The following is a 26,559-nucleotide window of genomic DNA, read 5'->3' as shown; positions in this document are numbered from 1 at the left end:
AAGTTATCGGTCTATAATCGCTACAAAACGTAAACATCTGTTTTTTCGCTTTTAATGAATTTAAGAAAAACTTTAGGAAAATGGAGCGCAAGGAAGTGGACACCCAGCAGTTCATCGACCATGTAAGTGGAATGCGACCATATTTCGCGTGAAAACCCGCGCACTAACCAATTCCCAACCAACTTGCAGACGCTGCTGGCGAACCACTTCATCATGGATCTGATAGATCAGACCTACAAATCCGAAGGACCCACGAATCTGAGCACGAATCCCAGTTCCGGCAACTCCGAGAGCGGAGTGGGTTACGTGGAAAAGGAATCGCTGACGCCGGAGCTGAATTTCCACAACACCATCTTTCAGTTTGTGAACAAATCATCGCCAGAAAATGATGTTGTACCCCACCAGGTGGATGCGCAGCCCACATTTCCGGCCCTGGCCATTGAGCCCACAGTGCCCATCGACGTGTCCACAGGTCTACACGAGGACGAGGATCTCCTCTATGCGCACAACAACGCCTCCTGCACGAACGCCCGCAAGGTGCTGCCCCACAAGAAACGCATTTCGCGGAAGCTCAAAGGCAACATAGACCCCGAACTGGACCACCAGCACAAGCATGTCCAGGATGTGGCACCCTCTTCCCTGTATAGCTGTGAAATATGCGGCTATGCTGTGCACACCCAATTGGACTTCTTTGCCCATCTGAAGCAGCACTACGAGCCCACCGTTCTGGAGCAGCGCCTGGTCGTCCAGGATCCCCAGCAACAGCACCAGCAAAAGGAACCCCTCGACATGTGTGGTTTGTCTGCGCAGGATAAGGTTAGTTGGGATTTCAAGCCTAAAGCTTAAAGTTAAAGACTCATTTCTTATATCGCACAGCTGCAACAGGAGCAGGCCAAATTGGATCAGGTTTTTCAGGACGTGCAGCTTAATTTTGAGAACTTTCACAACATCAGTCACCATGTGAACGATGTTGCCAACGTCGGAGTGAATATGGTGCTGCATGGACAAGCCACGGACAAATTAAATGCCGTGGTGGTTAACACCAGCAGCACTCCGAATTCTGTACCCGTGGTGGATGACGTCGAGTTCAGCGATACGGAAGACATGCTCGAGGGTATCCGCAATGTGGTGGACAAGGTTTCAATAGAAGACACCTGCGATGAACTGGTGGATCTTGAATTGACCTCCAGCGGAATGACGGCACCCTGGTTTAATAACAACTTCAGGGATATCACATTTCCGGCTCTTCTGCTGCCAGGAGAGCCGCCACCAGCTTCTTCAGAGCCAGCTACTCCACTGCTTAAAGAGAATCCCCATGTAGGCGACCACATGGCACTCGATTTTCTTAGTCCCGAGAAGGCGGACCCTCAAGAGGAAGCAAAACTGGAGAAAACACTGTCTAAAGCCTGCGAGCCCAATGAGCAAACCTTGTTAGTTGCACCACCTGCCTGCCAAACACCACCGATTCCAACTGTTCCACCAGCCAACTCATCCATTGAGCAGCTGCGCAGATCTCCCCTAGAACTAAGTGAAGCCTTCAAGTTGGAAGAGGATGACATGACCGATAGCCGACCAGCTTCGTCGTTCGAGGAAGGCGATCCCGATGCTGAAGAGCCAAATGAATGTTTTCAGATGGAGGTTTTGGATACGAGTTTAACCGAGGAGGCAGAGAACAAGACAAGGAGGAAACATTTCTGCGACAAGTGCAATCGCGATTTCAACTCGTACAATGCCCTCAAGTACCATCAGTATACGCACAATCAGGAGAGATCTCACAAATGCGACAGCTGCGAGAGATCCTTCTACACGCAGAGTGCGCTAAAGGCTCACGAAAGGACACGTAAGTGATTACCTAGAATCTTTCGCACATAAACCCCTAATCCTTGATGCTCCTATCCTCCATAGATTCCGGCGTGAAACCCTTTAAATGCGACAAGTGCGAGTTTCAGTTTCGGCAGTGGGGTGACCTGAAGTACCACATCATCTCGCGGCACAGCGACGTCAAGGCGCACATGTGCGAATTTTGCGGAAAGAGTTTTTCCCGGCGCTACTCCCTGGTTGTCCACAGAAGAATCCACACCAGGGAGAAGAACTACGCCTGCCAGTATTGTGACAAGACCTTCCGGGCCAGCTCCTACCTGCTCAGTCATATTAAAGTGCACACGGGCGAGCGGCCGTACGAGTGTTCCATCTGTGAAAAGAAATTTCGAGTCTCAGGCGATCTCAAGCGACATTCAAGGATTCACGATCCCAGCAGAACAAGCCAACCGCCTGCGGAAAAAGCTAAAAAGAAGAGGGCAGCCGCGAGCAATAAGCAATTGCCAATCGAAGAGGATGACGAGTTGGCCACCAATATCCAAAACAATAAGTCTGACGCCATGCGCGACCAAACTGGACAGAAAATCCTGGGCTTATAGCCATGCTGTGCCAAGGTTTCTTCAAAGTAGTATAAGTCTAAGTCTATTGTACGCACTTTTGTACAAGTTCTGTAAATAACTGAGATCGTATTAAGTATTTATGGAGAAAGAAAATCACGTGTAAGAGAGCTTCAAGTTTAAGAAAATTCCACTTTAAAGTCAACTCTTGAATAAATCTGTACATTTCTTAAGCAATTTGGCACAGAGCATTTTCTTTTTTTTTTTGCTGTCCCCAACAATTTCCTTGTGATATCTGCAAAATAAATTTGTAAACTAGTACATTTTCTATTGCAGAGCATTTCTTTATTATTTTCCATGTTTTCGTCTTGTCATCTTCATTTCATTCGTTTTTTTTTTCTCAAATGTTTTTGTTTTTCACACATCTGTCTCTCTCTTTTTGCACTTGTACCGTTCGTCGACTTAATTGTTAATGAGTAAGTATATATATTGTTATTAATAATGTAACTATGTACAACACAAGTGTTTGGGCGCCTGTCAGCGGGCCCAAAACGCAATGAAATCTTTGTATTCTTTGTTTACAACATAATTGGTTTCTTCGCTTTTTTTTTTCGTCGTTTTTGTTTTGTTTCTCAAAAATATTCAACATAAACGCCCCGCAGCCATACATTCCATAGATTTGTGTGTGCTTTCCGTATTTGTTAGCCATTCTATTCTCTCACTGTAACTTCCTTTCGCTTTCGCTTCAGAGCTTATAAACTAAAATCCTAGTATTGGCTGATTCACCAGCTTCCTATCTTTTCCACGCTTTAATGTACGCTCAGTCCATGATATCCTCCGATTCTCCCATTTGTTACACATATATAATATAATTCATCTGTCTCATCCTCGCTTGCATTTTGTTTAATTAATTAAAAATTACGAAAACTGCATTCCTAGTATCAGTATCATATCTGCACTTCGCATCTCCCAGCCTGATCCTAACTCCTCCAGCTTCGATTCCCCGCTATTATTACATACATAGATTCTTGGTGTCTTGGTGGTGTGGATTATGCTTGTCTTGGTAGGTTGAGTGTATCGAGTGTCTCCTGTGTTGATTGTGGGGTGTGTGAAACGTTTTTAGTGGGCATGAGATGGTCGGTTGGTTATTATTGAAAATTAGCATACGAAACACTGCGATTCCATTGACTGACTACTCTTCGATTCGAGTTAACTGAAATTTTAGCCTGCCTTTCGTTAGTAAATATGATTTAAAATTAGCATTACATTGAATATTTCGCTCTGACTTGCATCATCATTGTTTGCTTTTACATATATATGGTACTTAAAAAAGTATGTTTCGTTTACTTTTGCTTTGCTATGGTTGCACACGTTACTGGTTTTTTTTTTAGTTCTTAGTTTTTGCATTTCATTTGGTTTTCCTTGAATTGAATATGGGTTTAACTTGCTGTGATCTCTTTTGTTTCTTTCGTTAGATTCTTCATATACGCGACAAAGAAGGGTAGTAATTATGCTTTACTAATACACATATGAGCTTGCAAACATTTGCCAATTGTTTAGTTGTTGCGCTTACTAGTTGTCCACCAAGCAATCATCAATCATATTGTTTAAACTAAAGAGCTTTAATCGTATGCATGAGTGTTGATGGCAGCTTTTTGGTTTAAATCGTTTCTCTTAGATGTGGATAAATTGAATATTGTGTATAAAATAGCTTGCTATTTTATGTTGTACATTAAACACATAATTTTACTGCTTTTCAACTGTCGCTGCGACAGTTTCGTTTTCCGGCTCCCCCCCACGTTGATCATACAAAAGGTTCTGTTTGTCTGTTTATATCATATTATTTCAGTTGCTATTGTTGCTTCACATTGTTGCTGTTGCTATTTCATCGTCCATACCTTTCAAATTTCCCGCTTTCCCGCTAGCCGCTTCCGCTTTTCTCAGCTTTCCTTCGTTTTATAGAAATATAATTTGTCTCTGTTTTTTTTTTTTCAAGTTTGAGTCTTCTGCCACATCAGCACAAACGTTTTTCGTCGGCTTTTAAAAAAATTTAAATACATTCTATCGTTCTACATCCCCATATCGCATTTTCTGCTATCGATGGCATGCCAATTCTTCAAAAGATTTTTTTTTTTTTTTTGGTTTTTCCCACACAAATACAATATTTACAGTTCACAGTTTCCACTGGCTGGATTTTTATCATCTAATTCATTACACCCAGAGCTTTTCCTTGAACATATTTTTAATCAATTCTTGTGATCCTTTCTATCATACGGCTGGCATATGATTTTCCGTCTCTAAACCCTCAATTTTGACTCAACTTTCGATCTTTTACATCCCGGAGCTTCTACAAATCTATTGTTTGTCCTCCTCAACTTTCGATCCGTGTTCGCATTACAGTTTTTGTTACAGTTTTTCAGTTTAAAATTGTGAAAAAATAGCTGCATCTATTGTAAATTTTAGGTTTGTCTCTTTTTTGTGTTTTTTGGTTTGCGTTAAAATTTGAATTACCTTTAGATTTATATAATTTGATTTGATGATATTTCCCGCTGCTGTTTGCGCTTGAATCTGAATCCTGAAACTGCTCGCTTGCATAATCTAGGGGTTTTACTAGCTGCCCCTAGACACTCTGGTTATCCTCCGAATGCTGTTTCAGTTTCAGCGTCCTGCTGTGGTTGTTGGTTCGTATAAAAAGTCTTTGATTTGCCCCCCGTTCCGTTGACCATCCTGCTCCCCGTCCCAATCCGACGACGATCCTTTTCCGGCTGCTGCTCTGGTGTTAGCGTGCTCTGCATTAGAGACTAACCTGCTGCATCTTATCAAAATCTAAACACGGCCGATGCGGTCGCTGCAGTCTCTGGGTGGCGACGGCGGTGACGTTAGCGGCATTTCCGGCGGAATTGGCAGCATTGTGTGTCGTTGTTGTGCCTGATGATGATGATGCTGACGATGGTGATATTGTTGTGGCGCCCCCGGCTGCACCACTGGCATTGTTACTGGGTCGCCGCCTGGGCGATATGGCGCAGTGGAACAGTTTCGCCGGCGGACTGACCGAACGCACCTCCATATCCAGGCCAGTGGTGCTGGCCGGACTGCTCCGCGAGCTGTTGTAGTGGAAACTATATTTCGGCTGCGGCTGGTAAATGTGGTGGCTGCTGTTGCTCATCTTTAGCGAGCTGCTGCACGCCTTGATCACACTCGGCTCATTCTCGTTGCCGCCGTTTCCGTTTCCGGTTGCGGCCACAGTTCCGCTGGCATTCCCTGCCAGTGCGCCAATCTTGGCGCACTTACTGCTATTGGCCGCGCCACCGCCACCGCCGTTGTCACCATTCTCCTCGTTTACACTATTATCACATAATTTAATATTTTCGATGCCACATCGGGCCTCCGATAATATCAGTGGCGTTGTGGAGCGGAACATCATATGGCTACGATTTGGCTTGAATGCCTCCAATGGCGGCGATGTGCGAAAATTCACGGGCGTCAATATCGGCTCCAGCGAGTTGCGCAACTGTTTCGGATTGCAATCATAGATTGGATTAAATGATTTTGATACTGTTTGACCGGAACCCACCTCATCGTCGGAGCTGTGGGCCAGCGATCGCTTGCGGTTCTCCACCATCAGCGTGGAGCTAGAACGCTTCGAGTTGGAGGTGGTGGCCCGCTCCTCGTAGGGCGCCTCCGTGTCCAGCGAGGAGGTGCATCCGCGATTCGAGATCCGGGAGGCACACGATGAGCCCGTGGCCGCCGTTCCGGGATGCTGACCCGCCTGCGAGGACGGCCCGTTGATCACCTCCAACTCCTCCTCGGAACTGTGCTGGTCGTACATGAGATGGGCGCAGGATGACGACGTCTGCTGGTGACACATCATTGCAGAAGCTATTGGTTTTTGGCCAGCAACACCTGGCAGGATAACAAACCCAAAAAGTTAGGATATCCGATGTAGTATGTAGTTTTTAAAAGTATCTTGATCACTTACTAGTTTCCATATCCACGTCTAAGTGACGTTGGTTTTCCACATCGAGGAGTTCACCATCAGATTCGGTGCCAGAGTCATTCGATTCACGCTGCGGAAGAATAAATTAATTTTATTAATAAACTAATAATTAATTAATAAATCGCACTTTATACAACAAAAAACAAACTATTCTTAGTGTATCTAAACTATGTTAAAATAAAGTCCTTAAAACTATATGTTCATTTAGAAATCGCACCTTTTTACGCATAAAATTTTTCGATTCCCTCAGTGTATTTTCGCGATTTTTCTGTCTGACAAACTTTATCATGATTTTCTACTTTGGCTGTTATTCACTTCGCATGCCACACGCACACAATGACAACGATGCACCCACGCAGCGCACACACACAGTGCAGAAAACTTACTACGACGCCGCAGTCGCAGTCGGCGCCGCAGTCGACGTCGAATTCGCTATTCCTCTCCTTCTTCTGCTTTTCCTTGTGCCTGTGCTTCTCCTTCGCCTTCTGTTCGCGCTACTATTACTACATACTACCGACTTTTGTGCCGTTGCGCTTTACACGCCGTTTCTATTTATACGCCTCCGCATGTATTTTTGTTTGTTATTTTTACGCGCTGCTTCGTCGTGCATCCCTTTTGTGCAAAAATTTCAATCACGTTTACGTTCTCTCGCACTCTCTTCGGTTGTAAATGCGTAGTCAACGAGTAACGGTAGCGGCGAGAGAGTTAGAGTTCCTGCCCTCTCTCTTCGGTTTCCTTGTTTTAAAGAAGTTGTTTTCCGAGTTTTATAGCATATTTTCCAAATATTCCGATATCTGGACTGATCACAAGCTATTATATTTTTCATGAAAACTCCGTTTCGATCTTTGAATTTGCAACTTCGAGTGTTTTATTGTGATTTTTTGCAAATCTCTTGCTCCACACACTCTCTTTCGCGCACACTTGGCTGTGGTCCTCAAATCACCCGAACCGAACTCAAATCCCGAACGGAATATCCGCGCACCTTTCGCCGTAACTTATACAGCACGGAATTATCGATTTTTTTGGCACGGCTACGGGAAAGGCAACCAGACGACGCGAAATCCGCAAAAAAAAATAATAAACAGGCACACCGCACCTCCAAAGGGTTAAGCTTTGCTGCTTGATGTCTTTTAACCCATCGAAATTGGTTTTCAAACACTGCGCGGCATTAGCTTAAGTTCTGCTCTTCGGCGTTTTTCGAATTTCCTAGCGAAATGCAGTTGTGCAACTGTTTTGGATCCGCCTACGCCTGCTGACTTTGCTGGTTACTACGGTGTTACTGTGTGTATCGGGTATATATCGGGTATATTCGCTACAGCCCACCGCCCGTCACCGGCTAACGTTGCGCTCCAACTGAAAAGCCATTGCGACCACAATGTGGCAATGTGTCTCCAAGTCTCTGAAAATCAAAATCTCTGCGCTGGCGCTGGAGACCCGCATTCCCCTTGCCATAAGCCAATTCTCCACTGCGTGCAACCCACGATTCTCTTGCAATTTCAGGGTTACCAGACGCACGCTGGAAAATCCAATAGAATTGACTTCAGTAGCATAATTAAATTAAATTAAATTTTATTTTATTTTGGAACCTCAAATCTTTTTTATACCAAAAATAGTGAGAATAATATAAATTGGTTGTTAAAATAATTAAATGTCATAACGTATATTTGATACATTTTAAGGGAATTAATAAAAGATTAGAGAATGTTTCTCCGGCCCCAGAACTCTTCAATCAGTGATTTAAATTTCTAACATAGAACAACTACATATTTAAATAAACTTTAACCTGCATTCGACCCCCTATCTTATTTCACAACAATGTAAGACTTGTTTAATTGCAAAAGTTGCGCACTATAATTGATTGTGGATAATCGGCGTGTAGTAATTAACTGCGCGAAATTAACATTCCCTGCAAATTTCTTTCGGGTGATTTTCTTTTGTGTGCACCTTGTTTTCCCATTCATTGAATTCCTCGCCCGTTCCCACCCAACAATTGCTCAAATAGCGCTTGCAATAGCGCTGGCAACCCTGGCCGCACTCACAAAGTGCACTTACTACACTTTGGATGTGGATGCGATGATGCCCGTGTGGGCGCTCATGGAAAATGGAGGGGGCAGGGGGGCTGACGTATCGCTGCGTGCTTTTGTACATGCGCGCTCAACTCGTGCCTCCAACATCGGTGGACAGATGCCGAACGAAAGTATAAGTTTAAGTAGCATTAAGTCATTATGACTTTTTTTTTTGCACACCTTTGTTAGGTTTGGTTTATACATAATGCAGACAGAAGATCAAGATCAGCTGACAACGGAACGTTTAAAAATGTAATCGGATTTTTCAGATAACATTCCATACAATTTAACATACAATTTTGTCGCGCACCTTGGTACTTATAGACGAAAGAAGAAGCAGCTGGAGCGGGCAAGTTCCTATTCCAATGACTATATGCCTATATATTCATGTCTATGAGTAGTAACGTGTGGCAGCAAAAAGAAGAGGCAAGTAAATGAAGAGAAGTAAACGAAGGGGAGGTGAAGAAATACGGCAAAAAAGTTGCAACGATGATATGGGAAATTGTTTGGAGCTCGCTTTTCGACACCGAATGTGGAAAACATGGGGAAAACATGACATGGAAAACTACGCACGAACTGGTTTTTCGGCTGCTCGAGGCAGTTTTCTCAATTTATTGTTTCTTACAAACGTCATGTAACTTTATTCCACATTTGTTTAATTTGTTTCAACTAATATATGATAAGTGTGGAAAGCCGAAAGCACAATAAATTATTAAATTATACCTGTTCAAAAAGGATACAAAATAAATACAAACATTTAGATTTTACGGTTAGATTTCTTACATTCGTTTCATGAGGAAAATGTGATTTTCGCCTTGTGCACACACATGTTTAATAAGCTATTATTCCTTCTAAGTTTTGCCACTATATTTGCAAACTCCCTCGTGAGCTTTTCAATTTGCTTTCAATTTTACGCGGAAAATTTTACTACGAGTCTACGTGCCCACACACACTTGCACACATCAGCTGTCTCGCTCCTCCGCAAGAACAAGTACTTTTGTTCCATTCATACCACACACACACAGCAAGAGTGTATTTTTCTCTCTTTCTCTGTCTCTGTTTCGTTTACTGGAGAGAGCGTCTGACGTAGGTGGGTGGTGGGTGGAGGGGAGGTAGTCGTGGTGCAGCCTTCAGCTTGAGTTCTAAATTTAGCACTTGCAACTTCAGCAGGACCCTCTTTCTCTCACCTCACACACACGCACGTACACATATTGCCACAGTCACCGTTAGTCGAAAACTTACTTGATTCGCTCGCTCTCTCTCGCGTATCTCCGTCTCCCTCTATAGATGTTGGTTTTCCTTTTGTTTGATCACAAAATTGTGTATTTTATTAGGAAATTAAATTTATTAGATTTTTTCGGTTGTGGAATTGCAGGAAAACCAGCGGAAAAACGGACCAACGGCGGCGAGTGAAAAACGATGAATGGCGCTTACTACAGAAATTAAACAGCACGCGACGCGTTCTTTGGAGAGTTGACCAACTAAACAAGCGCTCAAAAAGAAACGAAGAGCGAGCACGCGTGCTCTGTGCCAGCAGTGTTGCCAACTTGGGCTTTTTCTAGCATTAATACGAAATGCATAATTTCTATTGTCAACCGTATTCATTACCATTGCTTTTTAGGAAATTGATGTGTGTGTGAACAGCTCATATTATTAGATATCAAGATTTTGACATCTAGATACTATGTTAGATATATAAGAATACGAATACTATTTAGGTTTTTCAATTTCTATAGAACTTGTCGCTCAGAGCTGGCAACACTCTCCAGCAACAACAGTTTTCTTTTTTTTGCGCGTGCCTTGCATAAAGAGCTTACCCAATGAACATTTTTTAAGAAAAAACTATTAAGTTCTCAATGCCCAATTTAAATTGAGACACATCACTTTGAATCTAATATGATCGAAATTTCATACCTTTTAATTATATCGCTGTTGATTGGTACTTAACAAGAGCAATGCAATTAAGAGATTGCAATAAGTAAGGTGTAAATAAATTATAAATTATTTTAATCAGAGATGGCAGATAACTGTTATCATGTAAAATTATTTCTACAGTTCTGAGTTTTACATTTATCGCAGACTCGAACCGTTAATATTTGTTCCATGGAAAATCAATTGTTGGGCGCACATTAAATTTGAATTTAACTGTTGAAACTGACCTAAATAATTACTTATTACTATATACTAAGATAGGGGAAACCCATGTATTAGGTGCTTTTTTTTTTATATAAAAACGACCCGATTTTAATGATTTCTTTTTTAATTTTGTTTTATTTTTCTGTGTATGTACAACAACTTAGAACTAATTCGTTTCGGCAATAGTTAATGGTAGACTTAAAGTTAATGGATGGAATGATTTAAGTTTACCACAAAAAAAAACAACGGGCGGGCGTGTTCGTCTCTCTTGGTCTCTCTCAATCGTAATCTCGATTTTAAAAAGTATACTATAATTTTTAAGGGCAAACTAAAAGCTACGAAGCTGTGGTGGTTGTTATCCTAAACGAAACTGACAAAATAATAATTGTAATTGTAGGTAAGCTAAAGAAAAGAAAAATCAAAGTATTCTGTTTCATCCAAAACGCTAAGCTTACAAACGAATACTAAATACAAGTAGCAGCTCTTACTCTATAAATAAAATACAAATTTGTCCTAGTATTTAGTCAGTTCCGTAAAGGGTTAATGTGTAAAGTGAGTGTTAAATTAGAGTATGGATTTGATGACGGCACTTCACATGGCCGTTTCCAGGGGCTGACTGTGACTTCGTCCGTTTGTTTGCAGTGGCTGCAGACCAACCGATCCTCCATCCCCATCGAAATCTGTTTCGAGTAGAGCCTCCGATTTGGAGCGGTGGTACTGATTGGTCAGTGGTGACGGTGTCGTTGGCGACGACTCCTCGGATGCGGTTTGGTAAACCGTCTTGGGACGCCGTTGCGCCGGTCCACCCGCGGGCGCCACATTTGGTGCAGCCGGTGGCTGTGCCAGTGGCCTCGGTGTCCGGTAATGTGATACTGGAGCTTTACTACTCCTGACGGCAGTATAATACGAGTCCGGACGTCGCATGTCCGCCGGTGTTGCTTGCTGACTACTGGGAACCGCAGGCGCTGGGCGGTACAGTGAGGACTCTGTAGAGTAGTTGAATTGATCTAGCTTCTGATCAAAGGGCAGTGAGTCGCCGCTGCTTCGGTGGGGCATAAAACTGCTATGCGAGCTTCTTTGGTACTCGGGCAGGTTCTGTTTGAGTTCGGAGAGAAAGGCCAAGCCGGGTTGGCCACGCCTTCCAGCCGGAGTTCCTCCCTCGGTTCGAAGTGGCAAGGTGCTCGCATTTCCATAATAATCGGAACCACCCTCATCGATCTCCTGATCTGTGTGATGTATGATTGGCGTGTCCTCTGCCACACTGGTACTAATGGAATTGGCTCGGGTGTTATCACCGTAGGTGGAGTTATCCCGGAATCCTTCGTTTCGGTAGCTTAACTCAAAGGCGTCGGGCTCCAAGGCCGCAGCAGCAGCTGCAGCGGCTCTCGCTCTATGGCCACTCGCCTTGGAAATGGTGGCCACCTTGTGACTCTGATGATCCTGTGCAGGATGTGCTGGTCGCAAGGCATTCTGATTCACATACTCATTGTAGTGGGGCTTCTGTTCATAGCCCTCAAAGCTACCAGCTTCCGAGCTTAATACACTTTTGTCCATGGAATCTATGGAACCATTGGCCACCATCTGCTTGTAGTCCTGACCCTTGGACAATGTTCCATTGCTGGACATATTCTGATTGGCGAAGAACCAAAATGGTTAACATAAAATGTAATAAAAAATAAAGAAAATAATCACATAAAAAATTATTCATAATCAAATCAAAAGCAAATCATACATAATTGGGTCTTCTGCGAAGGGAACCCTGTGGATCGATGCTGTTCAAGCTGCGCAGACTTTGGCGAATGCTGTTTCTTCTCTGGAGTCGTTGGGTATGTCGATGTTTTGATTTAGCGAACCAACAGAAGGCCACCAGGATCAGCAATATAATGGCAAGGACAAAGGCTGAGATAATACTGATGGCAAAGATGTCTGCACGCCAGGATAGGGGATCAATGATAACCTGAAAGATGACAGTTGCTAACCAATGTTGATATTCTATTATTTCTTGAGTTTTTTACCCTGGGATCCGATTCGCAAATAAAACCGCGCTCCTTGTTGCAATCCTCAATTTCGATTTCCCCAAACACAAAGCTCGTGCAGCGATCTATGTGATTATAGTCCTGAATCCAAACCTTATCCGGATATTTCAAGTGTCGCATCTGGCTCTGCAAATACTTCCATAGCGTCGTCTTATCGGTGCGTATGAAGGGCATTGTGGAGTTCTCCGAGCGACAGAAATCTCGAGCTTCGTGGAAAGTCATGGGAGCTCCCACGTAGATAAAACAGGTGTCATGGACCAGTGCCCAACCTGGAGGACATTTACCATCCAGTATTGTCTCATTGTTCATTTGGAAGGGCACGGCTAAGACCTCCAGTAGCATAGGATCATCTGTTTGGGATTACAGACAGCTATAGAGTTGTATTAAATCTATTGATTTAAGTCCTTGCTCACCTGACTTATCTCTAATACGAGATTGCACCGAGATGGTATTATTATAGCTCCAATAATTGTGACGAGCGTCGATCTTAGAGCTCCAGGTTTCAAAGGTCCTAGATAGAGAAAGTCAATATTAATGGCCACTTAACAAAGGACTTATATTTATCTTACCTGTTTTCATAGTCAAAACTCAAACTACAGGTAGGAAAATTGTAGAAAATGGAAAAAATAAAATTAGAAATTAGATTCCCATTAATAGACTAGTAGAATAGGAACAGAGAAATTGGAACAGTTTACAAATAATAATCATAAAGTTATAAAAAGGAAGAATATTTGCATATAATATTTAAAATAATAATAATTACATGGAATTGTTGACTGTGAGCAGCTCATAGTCGTTTTCGTGATTCTCGAAAATATTATCAACATATTGCTGGCCCGCGGTTCCGGCCACAATTGTTGCCCTGGTCATCCAGTTGGTGGCAAAATTCCTAAAAAATTATATTTTAATAACGGGTTCACAGGGGCCAAACAAAGATTGTGACCCACCTGTAGAAACCATTGTGAGCCGTTGTCTGATAGATCTGCAATCGCACCTTTTCGAAGCCAGATACCTCCATGATTCTTCCTCCCACATTGCTGTGCACATAGTTATAGCTAAAGTTGGATACCACTTGGCACAATCTTATTACATCCTCATAACCGGCCATATTCTGGGCAAAGTAGTTGCGATAAAGTTCCACTTCTTGATACGGCGAGGATTGTCTGCCTTCGACGTACAGAGCTGGACGATTGCGATTCCTCATGAAGAGATTGTGATGAACAAAGCCTCGAAGTGAGGTGGCTGAACCTCGAGAATCAGCTCTAATCCGAAGACCACCTTGATTTTCTGTTATCAGGTTGTTCTGAGAATGACATTCAGAAAAAAAATGTAGTCTTTGAATGGGTATAGTAATGTTTCTTAAAGACCTTACCATAAAATACAACGAATTCATATTCTGCACATCCAAATTCAGAGCTGAAGTGCAGGTGGAGAAATTGCCATACAATTGTCGGCAATTCTTTTCTATCCGATTGCCAATTAAAGTCAACGTGGGCGTGACCTCACCGGCGGATGAGTATGTAACCGCTCCTTTGATCGCACCTGAGATATGAGTATCTGTGATATTGTGCAAGGCATCGCGATCTGTTGAGTATTTCACGATTAAAATAAATATGTACATATTCGGGATAATTTAAGTAGCTTACATTGACCCAAAGTGGAAATGGGCACAGTGACGACCTCGGCGATGAAACCATGTGTTTCGGGAGCACCACTAGCCACCAACTGGAGACTCATCGTTGGGCCCTTGGTCTTGAAGAACGATCTTTGATTATCCGTATCGGATTCGATTTTACCCAAATAAGTGGCAGTCACATTATAGATATCACCGTCGTACAACTTGATAAAATCGGTTCTGCCATACAATTTGGAGTGATTGAACAAATTCGATTGCAACAATCTGAAACCAATTGGCTTAGCTCGAAAAGCTGAGGTAAAGATCTTCACACAGTTCACTGGATTGTTATCATATTTGTAGTAAATTAGCATGCGTTCTTCGATGGTCAGCACCTTTTGCGGATCACATATGTCCACCAGGGAGAAGAGCTTATATGGGAGATCCAACTTCTTTAAGGGCGTAAAACTAGATTCATCGCTATCACGACCCTCGCCACTCAGCGATACAATGCTAATTCCGGTACCCAAAGTATTGTTAATGTTCAGGTGATTCAAATTCAGTTTACCACTGGGTGCAATCATGTTTATGCCATGATTAGCAGAGTTTTCTATGCTCACCGACGTTATGGATGGGTTCTTGTGAATGGCTTGAATGGCAGCGGCTTTGTGATTATGCAGTATGCCTGCCTGTTCAATCCTGACGAACTCCAATTGACTTTCCCTCAATGGCAACCGCGCATGTGATCTTGTGTTGTGCAAACGATGTTCATATTGGATTTCCTCGAACTTGGAGTTGGCGAATCTTATGCCACCCCAATAAACTTCATCGTCAGCAATGCCATTGCAGCTGACAAAGACGAATACATCATCCCAACGGCATTCGTGGCGATGTCCATAAAGTTGACCATTCAATCGCTCCGCACAATCCTCCATTCTCTCCTCGTCACCTCGACATTCCAATGGCTGCACCCATGACCAAATTCGCGTCAGTGAGTTCGTGTGGAACTCTATCCTGCGATCATGACCATAGTAAACATTCAGAGGATCATAGCCCAGTTCGCGGCAAACAACTTGAGCATTTCGTTCTGTAAATCTGCTGTCACAAATGGGAACCCACTGAAGAGTGGTGTGATTGAAGTACTCCAAAAAGCCCTCATTCAAACCGAACAATCCGTCGGCATCACCTGTGCAATTGTTGGCACTGGTGCACAGTCTTATGGAATCGAATTCGGTGAGCGGAGCACTCATATCCTCCAGTGCCCGTTTCTTGGGCTGAACATCGATCAGAGATTCCCTGGTGGCATTTCTAAAGGGCCTCATCACGATAGGTGATTCTCTGTATCCAATGGCCACTAGTGTGCCCAAAACCAATATTCCAACGTTTGGTTCAAATTCCATTGTGACGCCATGGTTTATAGTCAAAGTTTTGCCTGGCATAACCGTGATATCAGAGGATATATAGTAGGGAGTACTCTGTTTCGTCAATAACAAGTCCTTATACACTCTACCACCTTTATAGTTGGTCAAATCTATCTCTTGATCTTGATTGAAGGGTACGACCACAGAAACACTGGCATCGTAACTATCTTCGATCAGGAATGGCTGATATATGACATCCGCATGATCGTTCCAGTTGTCAAAGTCGAAAATCTTAGCCTCGATGAAGGCGGTATCCTTGGTGCCCCACCAGTTCTCTCTTGCCTCAAAGTAGTTATTCAATCTGGCCGATCTCACACCTGCCACCAAATTATAGTCCATTTCATTTTCGGCTATCAGATTGCGATATAGTCGCACATTCTGGACACCATCCAGTCGAATCACTGCGGTGGGTATTTTGTGTTGTTTTCGTATCCTTCTGGCCACTTTCATATAATGATTCCTATAGTTTGCCGTCATGGTAACAATATTATTTCCTTTAAAGCTGTTAAATTCAATGCTGGCAGGTACTTGTCCAATGATTTCACTTAGAGAATCCGCCTTGAAAAGCAGCACAAACTTGGCGTTATTCGACTCAAAACGATTGTTATCAAAACGAAGTCGCTTTTCCATTCCATCTAGAGATATCAGTGCGCCAGGGCAGTTATTCTCTCTAAAGACATTTGAGGTTATATTGAAGACCGTATAGTGACCGGAAACGGAAATGCGGAAGTCGCGATTTCTTTGCCAGGTGCTGTTGCCGAAATAAATCGAATGCGTGAAGTTTTCGTTGTATTGCCACACGTATGGCAAAGATACCTTAAAATGCAAAAAGAAAGCTTAGCTACATTGAAAAGAAAATAGATAAATTTCAATATTACCTGAAAGCCTCCATGAGTATTCTGCTCAAATGTAGTATCCTGTATGACGTAATGGAATAGGTTGTTCGACGATCGCAGATCCTTCGACATTTGTCGTATTCCAAGTCCATTTTGAGTGATTAGCGAACCATTGACATGAAGTGTAACCTCTGATAGGTTACTGGATATCACATCCCAGAATGGTGACCTTATAAGTATAGCTTCTCGTTCATTGTAGCTAAGCTCAGAGTTGATTAGCTTAATTGATTCGTTGGCTTTTCTCAAATAATACTCCCCATTGTCGCCTATGTAGCGATTGTAGTAGATGCCCGTAATACCCCTCAAATTCTTTTGTATCTTCGTTGATCGAATGGTTAGAGTGGGCACTGCACCGCTCACAATGCGATTCCTTATGTTTTGCACTGGAGCTGTGACTGTGCTCAGCATCAAAACAGCTCCTCCCAAGGCCTGCAGTCCGCTTTCGTAGTAAATTATAATGCCATAACTGCTGCTGGTTACTGGGAATACGTTTAAATCTCGCTTAACTTGCCACAGATCACTTCTAATATTCTCTGTCCTGGCATTCAGGATGTTTATGCTCTCTGTGGACAGATTGTGTATGGGATTCAAGAGCTGTATTCCAATAACATAGCCTGCCGGACATTGAACCACTATTTTGCGATTAATATTTTGTCCCAATAGCTCTTCAGTTCTTATGTACTTGTGTTCGAAGGTTCCCAAGTCGATGTTGCTTATTTCACGGGGCAAGAGATAAGGATCGTAGTCAGTATCGAAAGAATTGAAATCTGTAGCCATGTTAAACCATCCCCCGATTTCCTTTTGATCCAAAGCAGATATCACCGCATCGTGAGAAACACCACTGCCTTTGTTGTCCTTGATAATGGATCCTGAGACCCTGAAGTCCAATTGTTTTAGACTAATTCCACTTCCCTTATTGCCAGAGAACTCCGAGTTTTTGATGTTGTTCACAGACTTGCCAGCATATATGTCTGCGTATATAATACCCAAACCGTCTTGTAGATTATTCACGATTCTTACGTTTTCCAGATTGTGACGCGCATGATCCATCTGAACAGCGGGCTTAAATGCATTGGTGGTATAATCGAAAAGTCCGGCCTTTTCCACAGTTACATACTGTAGATCCGCTCTTTCGGCCAACATACTGAAACGCACACCAGCCCAGGCACCCTCATAACACCTGAGACCCACATCGTTTTCATGGCTACACGTGTTTTCGAACTCGTATTCAGCCCGGCACTTGGTCACGTCTCGATCCTGGAGTGTACACCTGACATTGGCCATTAAAATGTCCTCGGATGTGCCAGCATTTGGTAACTGCGAGCGTAGTAGTCTCCAATCCTGTGGATTCAGGGAGTAACCCAATTGGTGGCAAACCAGAGCTGCGTTCAGGACATTCCAGCCATAATCACATACAGTGCCCCATCGTCCCTTTAGGTATACCTGAAGTCTTCCCTCATTGGCACCCGCTCCTCCGACCAAGCGAACTGGAACTCGAGGTACACCATCCGCGGGTATTACTTCCGTTTCCATATCTATGGCCTCAGTTTCGCTATCCAAATCGATGGTTTCCGTATCATTTGATTCGCCCATAATTGTTTCCCGCTTCAAAGTGAAGAGTATGTCATCGGGTCTACGTCCTCTGGCTTCCAATTTTCCAGCCACCATCATTCCCACACTGGGTTCGAACTTGAGAGTGGTACCAGGTTGGAGTATGAGCTTACCACCAGGTCTGATATTGATGTCCTTGGTTACGGTATATGTACCAGCTGGTACCATATCCTGACCATCGACTTCGCCACCAATGACATCGCTTCCCTCGTGGAAAAATCGTGGAACCACAGTGGAAACCGTAATCATGGCAGTGGAACCTGGATTGGAGCTGTGCAACAGGTATGGTAGATAGTTTATTTTCGCCAAATTATAGCGATCGTTGCGATGAAACAGCCGAGCGTATATCTTATTCTCATCCGTGTGACCCAGCCAATTGCAAGTGGCGTTGATGATCTTACTTTGATCAGTGAGTTGTGAGCCAATTTCATACATGGAATCCAGATTGTGCAGGATGTTTCGGAATATATCAACATTACTTGATCCCACGACAACAGGGGCTGCAACTCGGGATCGCGGATTTAGTCGGCCAGCACCATCACTGCCCTCTGAGCCTGCGATTAGAGGACCAAAAGCCTCCGTTATATTGTTTCCTCTCACAAAGTTTCTCGTGAAGAGTATATACTGTACTTCCGCTCTGCTGTAGGGCGATAGGCCCAGAGAAACCACATGAACTCCGCTGTTTCTCATGAAGTAGTTACTCTGTATGATCAGCTTGACCGGGAAATAATTAAACTCTGGATATATGTAGTCGTTGTTGATGAACAGACAACCATAGGAACCAAAGCGGAACATATTGTATTCGATGCGTCCTTGAAGATTCAAAGCTGGACTCAGATAGATGGAGTTCGCTTGGGAGTATTTAAACTGATTATGTCCTAGCTGAAGTTGCATGTTGGGTCGTCCATTGGCAGTGGCTTGGTAGCAGGATTCAATGAATATATCATTTTGTTGACTACCGTTGAAACTGTTTCCCGTGATGTTTACCCAAATGGGACGACAGAAGTTGCCGTGAAAAACTCCAGTCTCCAGATTACCACCGATTTGCGAGTACTCCACCACGCTGGTTTGGTTAAAAGGTATGTACTCCATTCGATTTACGTCCGATGTCTGATTTAGCCAAGTGGCTACGCCATATCCCTTGTTGGCAGTCAATGCCGATCTGGAGATATTTCGATTGCCACCGTAATAGGTGATGTTAACGCCAGCGCCATTGTTAAAGCTTATGTTGGAGCTGGTTATGTTCACGTCTCCAGCTCCACTCGTCACATGAACTCCTGCCACATGACCGTTGCCGGAGACGGAGCTACTGTGCACATGCAGCTTGGATCTTATATTGTCGATGGCAACACCACGACCTCCATTATCCTCCACCGTGGATTGTGACACCTTAAGATCGTAGGCCACCGAGTCGCCGGACGTCATCCTGAAGAAACCATTTAGCTCCTGCCTGGCATCCGCTCGTATCCTTACAAACATTTTCTCCCTCGTTGAGGTGACACTTTGGGGCCTCGTAAAATTCCTGGCCTTCCATTCGAACAGCAGGCGATCGTTTGTCGAGGCTCCATCGTAAATTTCCACTGTGGCCGTCTCGTTTTGCATGAGTACGAAATTCTCAAAATGGAGAGTGAGCAGATATCCTGGTCGTGTGAAGAAGTACTTGCCACACTCCTTGCCAGATCCAGCGTAATATTTCTGCGTGAAGGACAGCGAAATGGGATAGGTTTGTCCCGACGTTGTGGGCAGAGTGCAAAAGTCATATATGCTGGCACGATCCTTCCTTTCCGTTCCCCTCAAATCGTGTCCCACATATTTGATACCATCTCCAGCGTTATCCACTATGGAGCATCCATCCAATTGCACAGCGCCTTGACTCGAATTGACGAAGACTCCAATGCCATTGCATTTCCTCACAGTGACATTTTGTAGCTGAAATCCTGCCCAGGGACGTGTGCTATTGAATCCTGTGTAGGCCGAGTGACTGATCACCACGTGCTCCATTTGTGGAGGTAATCCTTGGACTTCCACCGCCGACTTGGCATTGAATCCTGCACCACTTCCTGCCCTTATGATGTCCACATATTTCAGACGTGACTCCGATTGGGCCGCATAAACGATATTATCCCTGCCCAGAGCCTTTGTGGATGGCGCATTATCGAAGTATATACCTCGCCAATGGCCCAAAGTTTCGGAATGGACGGGCAGACATTGGATGCCCAAATCGTTGTGATAATCACATGCACCAGCTCCCATTTGCCGGGAGGTCCAAGCGCAATCCTGAAGACTTCCTTCGCCACCTTTGCACTTGGGCTGCTCGTACAGCAAACGGGGATAATATCCTGGCGTTCGCTCCACCCAATTCCAGAATCTGCCGCCTCTGTAGCCCAGCTGCTTACAAGCCACTCCATAATCCGCCAATGTCCAACTGTTCAAGGAAAATATTAAATAAATATGCGAGTGATTTTCGGTATTTATTTACTCACTTTCTGGAATTGGAGCAAACCGATCTCCATGCACCCTTGTGGAAAAGCTGCAGTCTTCCCTCCACTGGAGTGGGTCCATCCACTAGTCGAATGCCCTTCTCTTGATCATCGGGCAGCTCCAGTTTGTAGTTGGCCGTGTTACTCTGGGATTTTAACACAATTCTGGAGGTTGGTGTGCCCTAAAAGGTATAAAAATAATGTTGTACTATTTAAAAATTCATAGCTGATTGCTTAATTCAAAAAGCGGTTTTTTAAGATCCAAGATAATACAGATTCCAAGCAAAACGAAAATATTTCCTTATTATAATTTCTGCGTTTCTTTTGAGTTTGAAAAATTTCACTTCGACTTTGTTTTCCTCACGTAGCATGCAATTATTTTCGTTTTCAATTATGATATCTTCTCGTCACTTGGCCTTCGTTTGCCAATGAAAATCGACATGAAAAATACATAGTATATGTAATTTTCGAAGCAATTGGGGCATCAATTAACACCTATGCAACGAAGATCTCCAAACGAAGAGTCGCCCACAGGCGCAAAACAGTTTTATTTAATTAACAGCAAGGCGGTGTGAACTCTTAACCCTTGTGAAACTTATGTTTTGCATATTCAAAAAAAAAGAAATGTGTAAAATTTCGAGAGCTTAGAACTGGCTTAAGAGTTTGGACAAAGCTAATTTAATCATTTCCCTTTCGGTCTTTGGTATTGTCAATTATGCCACTCCGACATTCACTTAAATCTAATTAACCCTCGGTGACCCCCTGACCGCTGATTAAGTGACTACAAAAGCTAAGAACAGAGCGGAACATGTAAAGTGCGCGTCATAATTGATAGGAAGTCAACTGAACTTGGATGACCCAATTATGGGGTTAAAGATGGAGCAGGTCCTAACCTACCACATACTGTATTATGGCATCCACATGCATTCCGCACATCGCCCATCCATATGAAATGCGATATCTCCCCTTTTTAAACGATGTGTAAATCAGACAATTGTAATCTTATCATTTGCTATATAAAGTCAACAATGAGGGAACTTCGGTACGAAGCTTTTGTGTGGAGCTTATCTCGCTAGTAAGATTACTCATAGGGCACCCTCGACGGCTGATAGCAACAGGTGCCGCGCTTAATCATTCGCAAATATCCAACAGGTGTAGGCCGAAAAATTACTTTAGACCATGAAATTACTCTATATTAATCGAACTATTTGCCTTAATGGATTTCAAATAATTATTTATTTTTAATGGTTCTAGTTGTGTCATTTAAAACTGGTCCTTATCATTATTGCAATGTGAGATTTCATTATGAATATTGTTTGTCGTTTCCCAAGCTCAAATAATAATAATATGATTTCATTAGGGCTATTATTAGTGCCATTTCCTAAACTAATTTTATACCCTCTAATTGAGTTGCACCCTTAGTCAATCAAGCTCAACTTATTAGAAGGACATCTAGTGCTTATTTGGGTATATTATATCCATGTATATATTTCATGTACAAACTGGTGCATTTAATAGGATTTCCCAAGTTAAGCTTCTAGAGTTTCTCCCCGTCAATCATGCTCAAGTTACTGCCAGCTTTTCCGAATGTAGCCACAATGAATTTTCCCCATTAGGATTTTCCGGACTTACCACCGCCTGCAGGACGCCGTTGATTTTGAGTCCTTTGGTGGGGGCGAATTCGATGGTAACACCCGGTTCGATGGTCAAACGGGCTCCACGCAGGACCTCGATATCGTCGCGTGCCAAATAAGGACTCTCGCTGCGCCGCAGGATTCGGTCGCTGAGGATTTCGCCGCCTTGCAGCTCGGTGTATGACGAAGATGACGTCATCGATGGGGTGGAACCTTGTGGCGCCACGGTGACGTCTGCGCCGGAATGTCGGGTTGCTGGCAATAGTTGGCTGGCGCCATCGAGACTGGCGAACTCGATGTCATTATCCTGCAGCAGTTCCACCTCTTTGGAGTCCTCCGTTTGTCGACTTTCTTGGCTCCGTGCCAAGTGGGTCGAAAAAGCCAGCGTTACGAGCAGCCATAAACATATGCTGGCCCATTTTGGATCCCTGTGGGGTTTACTTATTCGCTGTCTGTTGGTTTTATGATGTTGCAGCTTCATTTGTGCATCGTTTTCGTATCACTTTTCGTTGTCGTTAAATTTGGTTTATTTTTGCTTTCAATTAACTACTTCACTAACGGTTTTTATTACACATTCGCCATGGCAGTTTCGTGATTATTTAACAGCTGTTTGGGGGAAAAGGTTTAGATATATTATATAGTTAATTTAAATATTTCTAATTCGATAATGTTTAGCTAAAAATTTCGACGCTTTCGCACATTTTTTATTTACTTGAAAGAATTGGGATGTATTTTTTTCATATTTTTAACGCCTTAAAAACACTTTATTTTCGTATTTTAGCTTAATTTTTTAGGCAGTGTTGTGTTTCACTTTTTAGCTTTGCTTTGGAAAAAGGTTTCAACATTTTTAATTCTTTTCAATGCACTTTTCTGTTATTTATCAACTATTGTTGTTCTTTCAACACTGAAATCTCGAATATCTCGAGATTTCCCAATGGAAACATGAGAATTTTGGTTGGCTTCATTGTTAACAAATTTTTGTGATAAGCCACCAAGAGAACGGGCCCAAAAAAAAAACGAGTCAGAAAACAACAACAGAACTTCTACCACAACGCACACGCATACATATACATATCAGCTTTTAGATGTTTTTGTTTTGACTTTTTCCAATTTTCCCATAAAAACACGTCCGTACGCAAAGAACCGTTAGCAACGACTGAAAAACCGAGCGGGTTTAGTACATTGCATTACCCACAGACAGAGCGAGATAGAGTGATTCAAAGAACGGCTGAGGAAAAGAGAGCGGCCGATGAACAACAATAACAAAAGAAATGAGACAAGCAAACAACAATATGTTAAATATTGGGGAGTTGTTGCTGGAATTCCCCCACTTTAGTAAAATAACTGTAAATGTGGAGGCACTTCATTCATGCCACAAGAGAGAGCGAGAGAGAGAGAGAGAGAGGGGGAGTGAGAGCGACGCACGCACCGCAAGTTCGTGTTTTTCACCAAGTTTTCTTTTATTTTCCTTCGGTTACGTGTGCGTAGTAAGAAGAAAGAAGAAAGCATTTCCACCTTCGACTTATAGACTCTACCAAAACTTTCCCCCACCCTCACTTTGCACTGGGAGAAATAATACTAACTGAGGATCATTAAAAAACCTGACGCAACTTTTTTTTTATAAATAATAATATATTATGGTTCTCCATAATCCATAATAATAATATAAGCAGTCAAAAAATGTTGTTCATAATAAAGTTTCAGAACTTAAAGAACGTTTTCTTCTGTGCACCCCCAACATTTTAAATTTATCGAATATGCAAAGCAGCTTTATGGGGCGGGGTTTTAGAGGATAGGGGGAGGAAGCAGGGGCAACGGTGCGTGTGTGGATTGTATCTTGTATCTGGTATATGACGGTCGATGGATGTGACTCAACTGCAACGGTAAATGTTGTTTTTGTGGTTGCCGTGACTGCATTTGAAGTGCATTCAAAAGTTTATTGTCTGCCTCTTTATGGGTTTATTAACTTTAGTTCGGTTTGGTTTGGGCATTTTGCGCCTCTCATAAGTCAAGTGAACGCACCAAAAGTGAGCCTATCACTTCACTAAGTTTGGGAAAAAAATGGCATTAACCTCAATACGCAGTATAAGTATTTCATTCTGTTACAGTTCAAGTTCTTGAAAAAGTTTCGCTCTAATTTATTGCATTAAATGATTAGATAAGAGTGAGAATAAGTTGACTGCAAAAAAATTATTCACTAAAGTAAGTTATGTTTCGTTAAAAAAAAAGTAAAATTTTGTTTAAAAGGTTTGTTTTTAATCTGAGTACATTCTAAATCTGTGAAATTCAATTCCCCAAGCCGTGTTCTAGTTTTATTGAGCTTTCTCTGAATGGTTCTGTGCCGTGAAAGGGATTTCCCGCTGTGCAGCTGTTTTTCGGCCAATTTTACAGCAATTTAATTTAGTTTCCGTTCTACCGAAGAGTTCAACAACCCTCTGAACTAATGTTGTTAGAATAATGCCAATTGCCTAAACAATTTTATGCTCGTTTGAGGTCTAATTATTGACCAATTTGTTATGATGTACCCAAACATGTAGAATTTGTTAGTCACTTGCCGGCTTCAATGATCGTTGCATGACTAAGACTACCCCCACACACGTAAAACGCTACTTATACTCATATAATATCTCTCATGATGATGCTATACGTTAATAAGCTTGACCAGCAAGCTTGCATTCCCATCACCATTGGTACTAAAAAATAAAAACGTATTTTGAAAAAAAAGCAGTCTTTAAAACCTGTTGCTTTGTTATTAAATGTTATCTATGGTTTTTTATAATGCACCGGGAATGTCTGTAGTCTTTGTTTGGACTTTCCTTATCTACACCAAATGATTGATAATGCCCCACTTCCTCTTGCGTATGCGAAAATGTTCTTTTAATTCGCCTTTTTTCACGTTTTTATAGCCAACCTGTTGTAACCAGAATGGCAACGCGTCATCGGCTTCTATATTCAATTGCCAGTTGAATGACTAATGCGGAACGGAAGTAACAGAGGAACTCCGAGAGGAACTAGTGTGCAGGGGACAACCTGTCTATGGAGAGGGGATAAAAGGGAGCAAAGGGAGCAAAGCGGTATTAAACAAGTGCAACCAACGTTGCGGCTCGCTGAACGCATCAACTTAAAAGTTGCAGTTGCAGTTTATTGGCCACAAACCAACGCAAAAAAAAAAAAAAAGGAAAAATAAAACTAAAAATTGCCGTAGATGGGGCAATTAGTTGTTGCCAAGAAAGCGTGCAGAAATGGAAAGAAACAGAGCAACAGCTAACAGAATTTTCGAATCAATCTTTATACTCCGCTGATTTTCTCTCCAGTCAGAACTCTAAAAAGCCACCTTAATAGTGGTAAAATCTCCATAGATCCCCTAAATTCTTTTAACTTCAAATCTTCTTTTGGAAGAATTTAAACTTAGTTTTCCATTGAATTAAATGCCATTGAATTTACACATAGACCACCTATTTTTAAGTGGAACACATTCGTATATTTGATTCTTTTGCTCCAGAATCCTATTACTTTTAAGCCGTCATTTAATGCGCGTCTTGTATGTTTTCTTTGTGTACTCCACTCGGCGTTTCACAGTATTGGTGTGTTTGGTAATACTTTTTTTTTTTTGGTAGTGCCACCAACACAACCTCACTTTTTGGCCAAAAGCTTTGGCTTTTCACTCGGGGTTTTCTTGAAAACTATCAATTTAGACACTATTTTATCACAGATATGCGGTTTTATCTCTTCAGCTATTTTATGGGGCGTTTGAATTTTGATTTTTTAGCTTTTCGGAAGCGACGCTTATTGCATTTAAGGCGCGGTCAGCCAGCGATCACTCACACTCTGAAGAACCGACTGTACGTATACGTGACAGCCAAGAGAAGAAACAACAAAGCACCGTTGAGATCAATAAGTTACTACGGCCAAGCGTTGTGTTTTTTCCCGATCAAGCGCTCACGTCCAACATCGAACACCTTCTGAACCGAACTGAGTGCCGTCGTAAAACTTAAAAACTGAATAAACTGAACGATGAGCGACACAGAGCGCACTGAGTTCACAAGAGAGGAACTCAGGAACTCATTCAAAGTGGCCAGGTAAGCCCATCTGGCCCCAAAGACCCAAAGCTTTTGGCTTTTGGAGCGGCGTTACTGTCTCTGAAATATCTCAGTTGCCTTGGCCGAAATGCTAAATGTGGCAAATGCAGTGGCCAAAGCTTTGGGTTCGAGCCGCACACTATTCCGTGCAGAAAGTTACACTCAAATGGGGATAAATTACTGGCTTACAGCTACAATACAATTCTTTATAAA

The 26,559-nt window shown here is 42.6% G+C and overlaps 3 protein-coding genes across 6 annotated transcripts; 1 reads left to right on the top strand and 2 right to left on the bottom strand.

Annotated features, from left to right (window-relative positions):
* Positions 1–2,610, top strand: CG3407 (uncharacterized protein). The gene is made up of 4 exons (NM_134965.3): positions 1–122; positions 190–816; positions 877–1,840; positions 1,906–2,610. The coding sequence occupies exons 1-4, from the start codon at positions 81–83 to the stop codon at positions 2,415–2,417; spliced, it is 2,145 nt and encodes a 714-aa protein (NP_608809.1). The 5' UTR covers positions 1–80; the 3' UTR covers positions 2,418–2,610.
* A 129-nt stretch (positions 2,611–2,739) lies between these two features.
* On the bottom strand, positions 2,740–9,866 carry Reph (Regulator of eph expression). Of its 2 annotated transcripts, none has more exons than NM_143795.4 (4): positions 9,681–9,866; positions 6,355–6,442; positions 5,950–6,278; positions 2,740–5,886 (listed from the first exon to the last, which is right to left on the bottom strand). In NM_143795.4, exons 2-4 carry the CDS (start codon positions 6,362–6,364, stop codon positions 5,170–5,172), a joined length of 1,056 nt encoding a protein of 351 aa, NP_652052.1. In that variant the 5' UTR covers positions 6,365–6,442; positions 9,681–9,866; the 3' UTR covers positions 2,740–5,169. The 2 variants fall into 2 exon arrangements, with proteins under 2 accessions (NP_652052.1, NP_722945.2); NM_164561.3 differs by lacking the exon at positions 9,681–9,866 and adding an exon at positions 6,590–7,729 and having other exon boundaries at positions 4,516–5,886.
* An 818-nt stretch (positions 9,867–10,684) lies between these two features.
* On the bottom strand, positions 10,685–26,244 carry bark (bark beetle). Of its 3 annotated transcripts, none has more exons than NM_001258935.3 (13): positions 26,093–26,244; positions 22,266–22,873; positions 20,637–20,815; positions 16,525–20,578; positions 14,257–16,462; positions 13,983–14,194; positions 13,558–13,913; positions 13,374–13,499; positions 13,180–13,203; positions 13,024–13,121; positions 12,590–12,960; positions 12,307–12,531; positions 10,685–12,203 (listed from the first exon to the last, which is right to left on the bottom strand). In NM_001258935.3, exons 2-13 carry the CDS (start codon positions 22,746–22,748, stop codon positions 11,166–11,168), a joined length of 9,372 nt encoding a protein of 3,123 aa, NP_001245864.1. In that variant the 5' UTR covers positions 22,749–22,873; positions 26,093–26,244; the 3' UTR covers positions 10,685–11,165. The 3 variants fall into 3 exon arrangements, with proteins under 3 accessions (NP_001245864.1, NP_001245865.1, NP_608808.1); NM_001258936.2 differs by lacking the exon at positions 26,093–26,244 and adding an exon at positions 23,333–23,425; NM_134964.4 differs by lacking the exon at positions 13,180–13,203.
* Positions 26,245–26,559: the final 315 nt, after the last annotated feature.

The sequence above is a fragment of the Drosophila melanogaster genome, chromosome 2L (genome assembly GCF_000001215.4).
Source record: "Drosophila melanogaster chromosome 2L".
NCBI classification, from domain to species: Eukaryota; Metazoa; Arthropoda; class Insecta; order Diptera; family Drosophilidae; genus Drosophila; species Drosophila melanogaster.
Note: the sequence above shows the minus strand (reverse complement) of the source record. Positions and strands in the feature narration are given on the sequence as shown.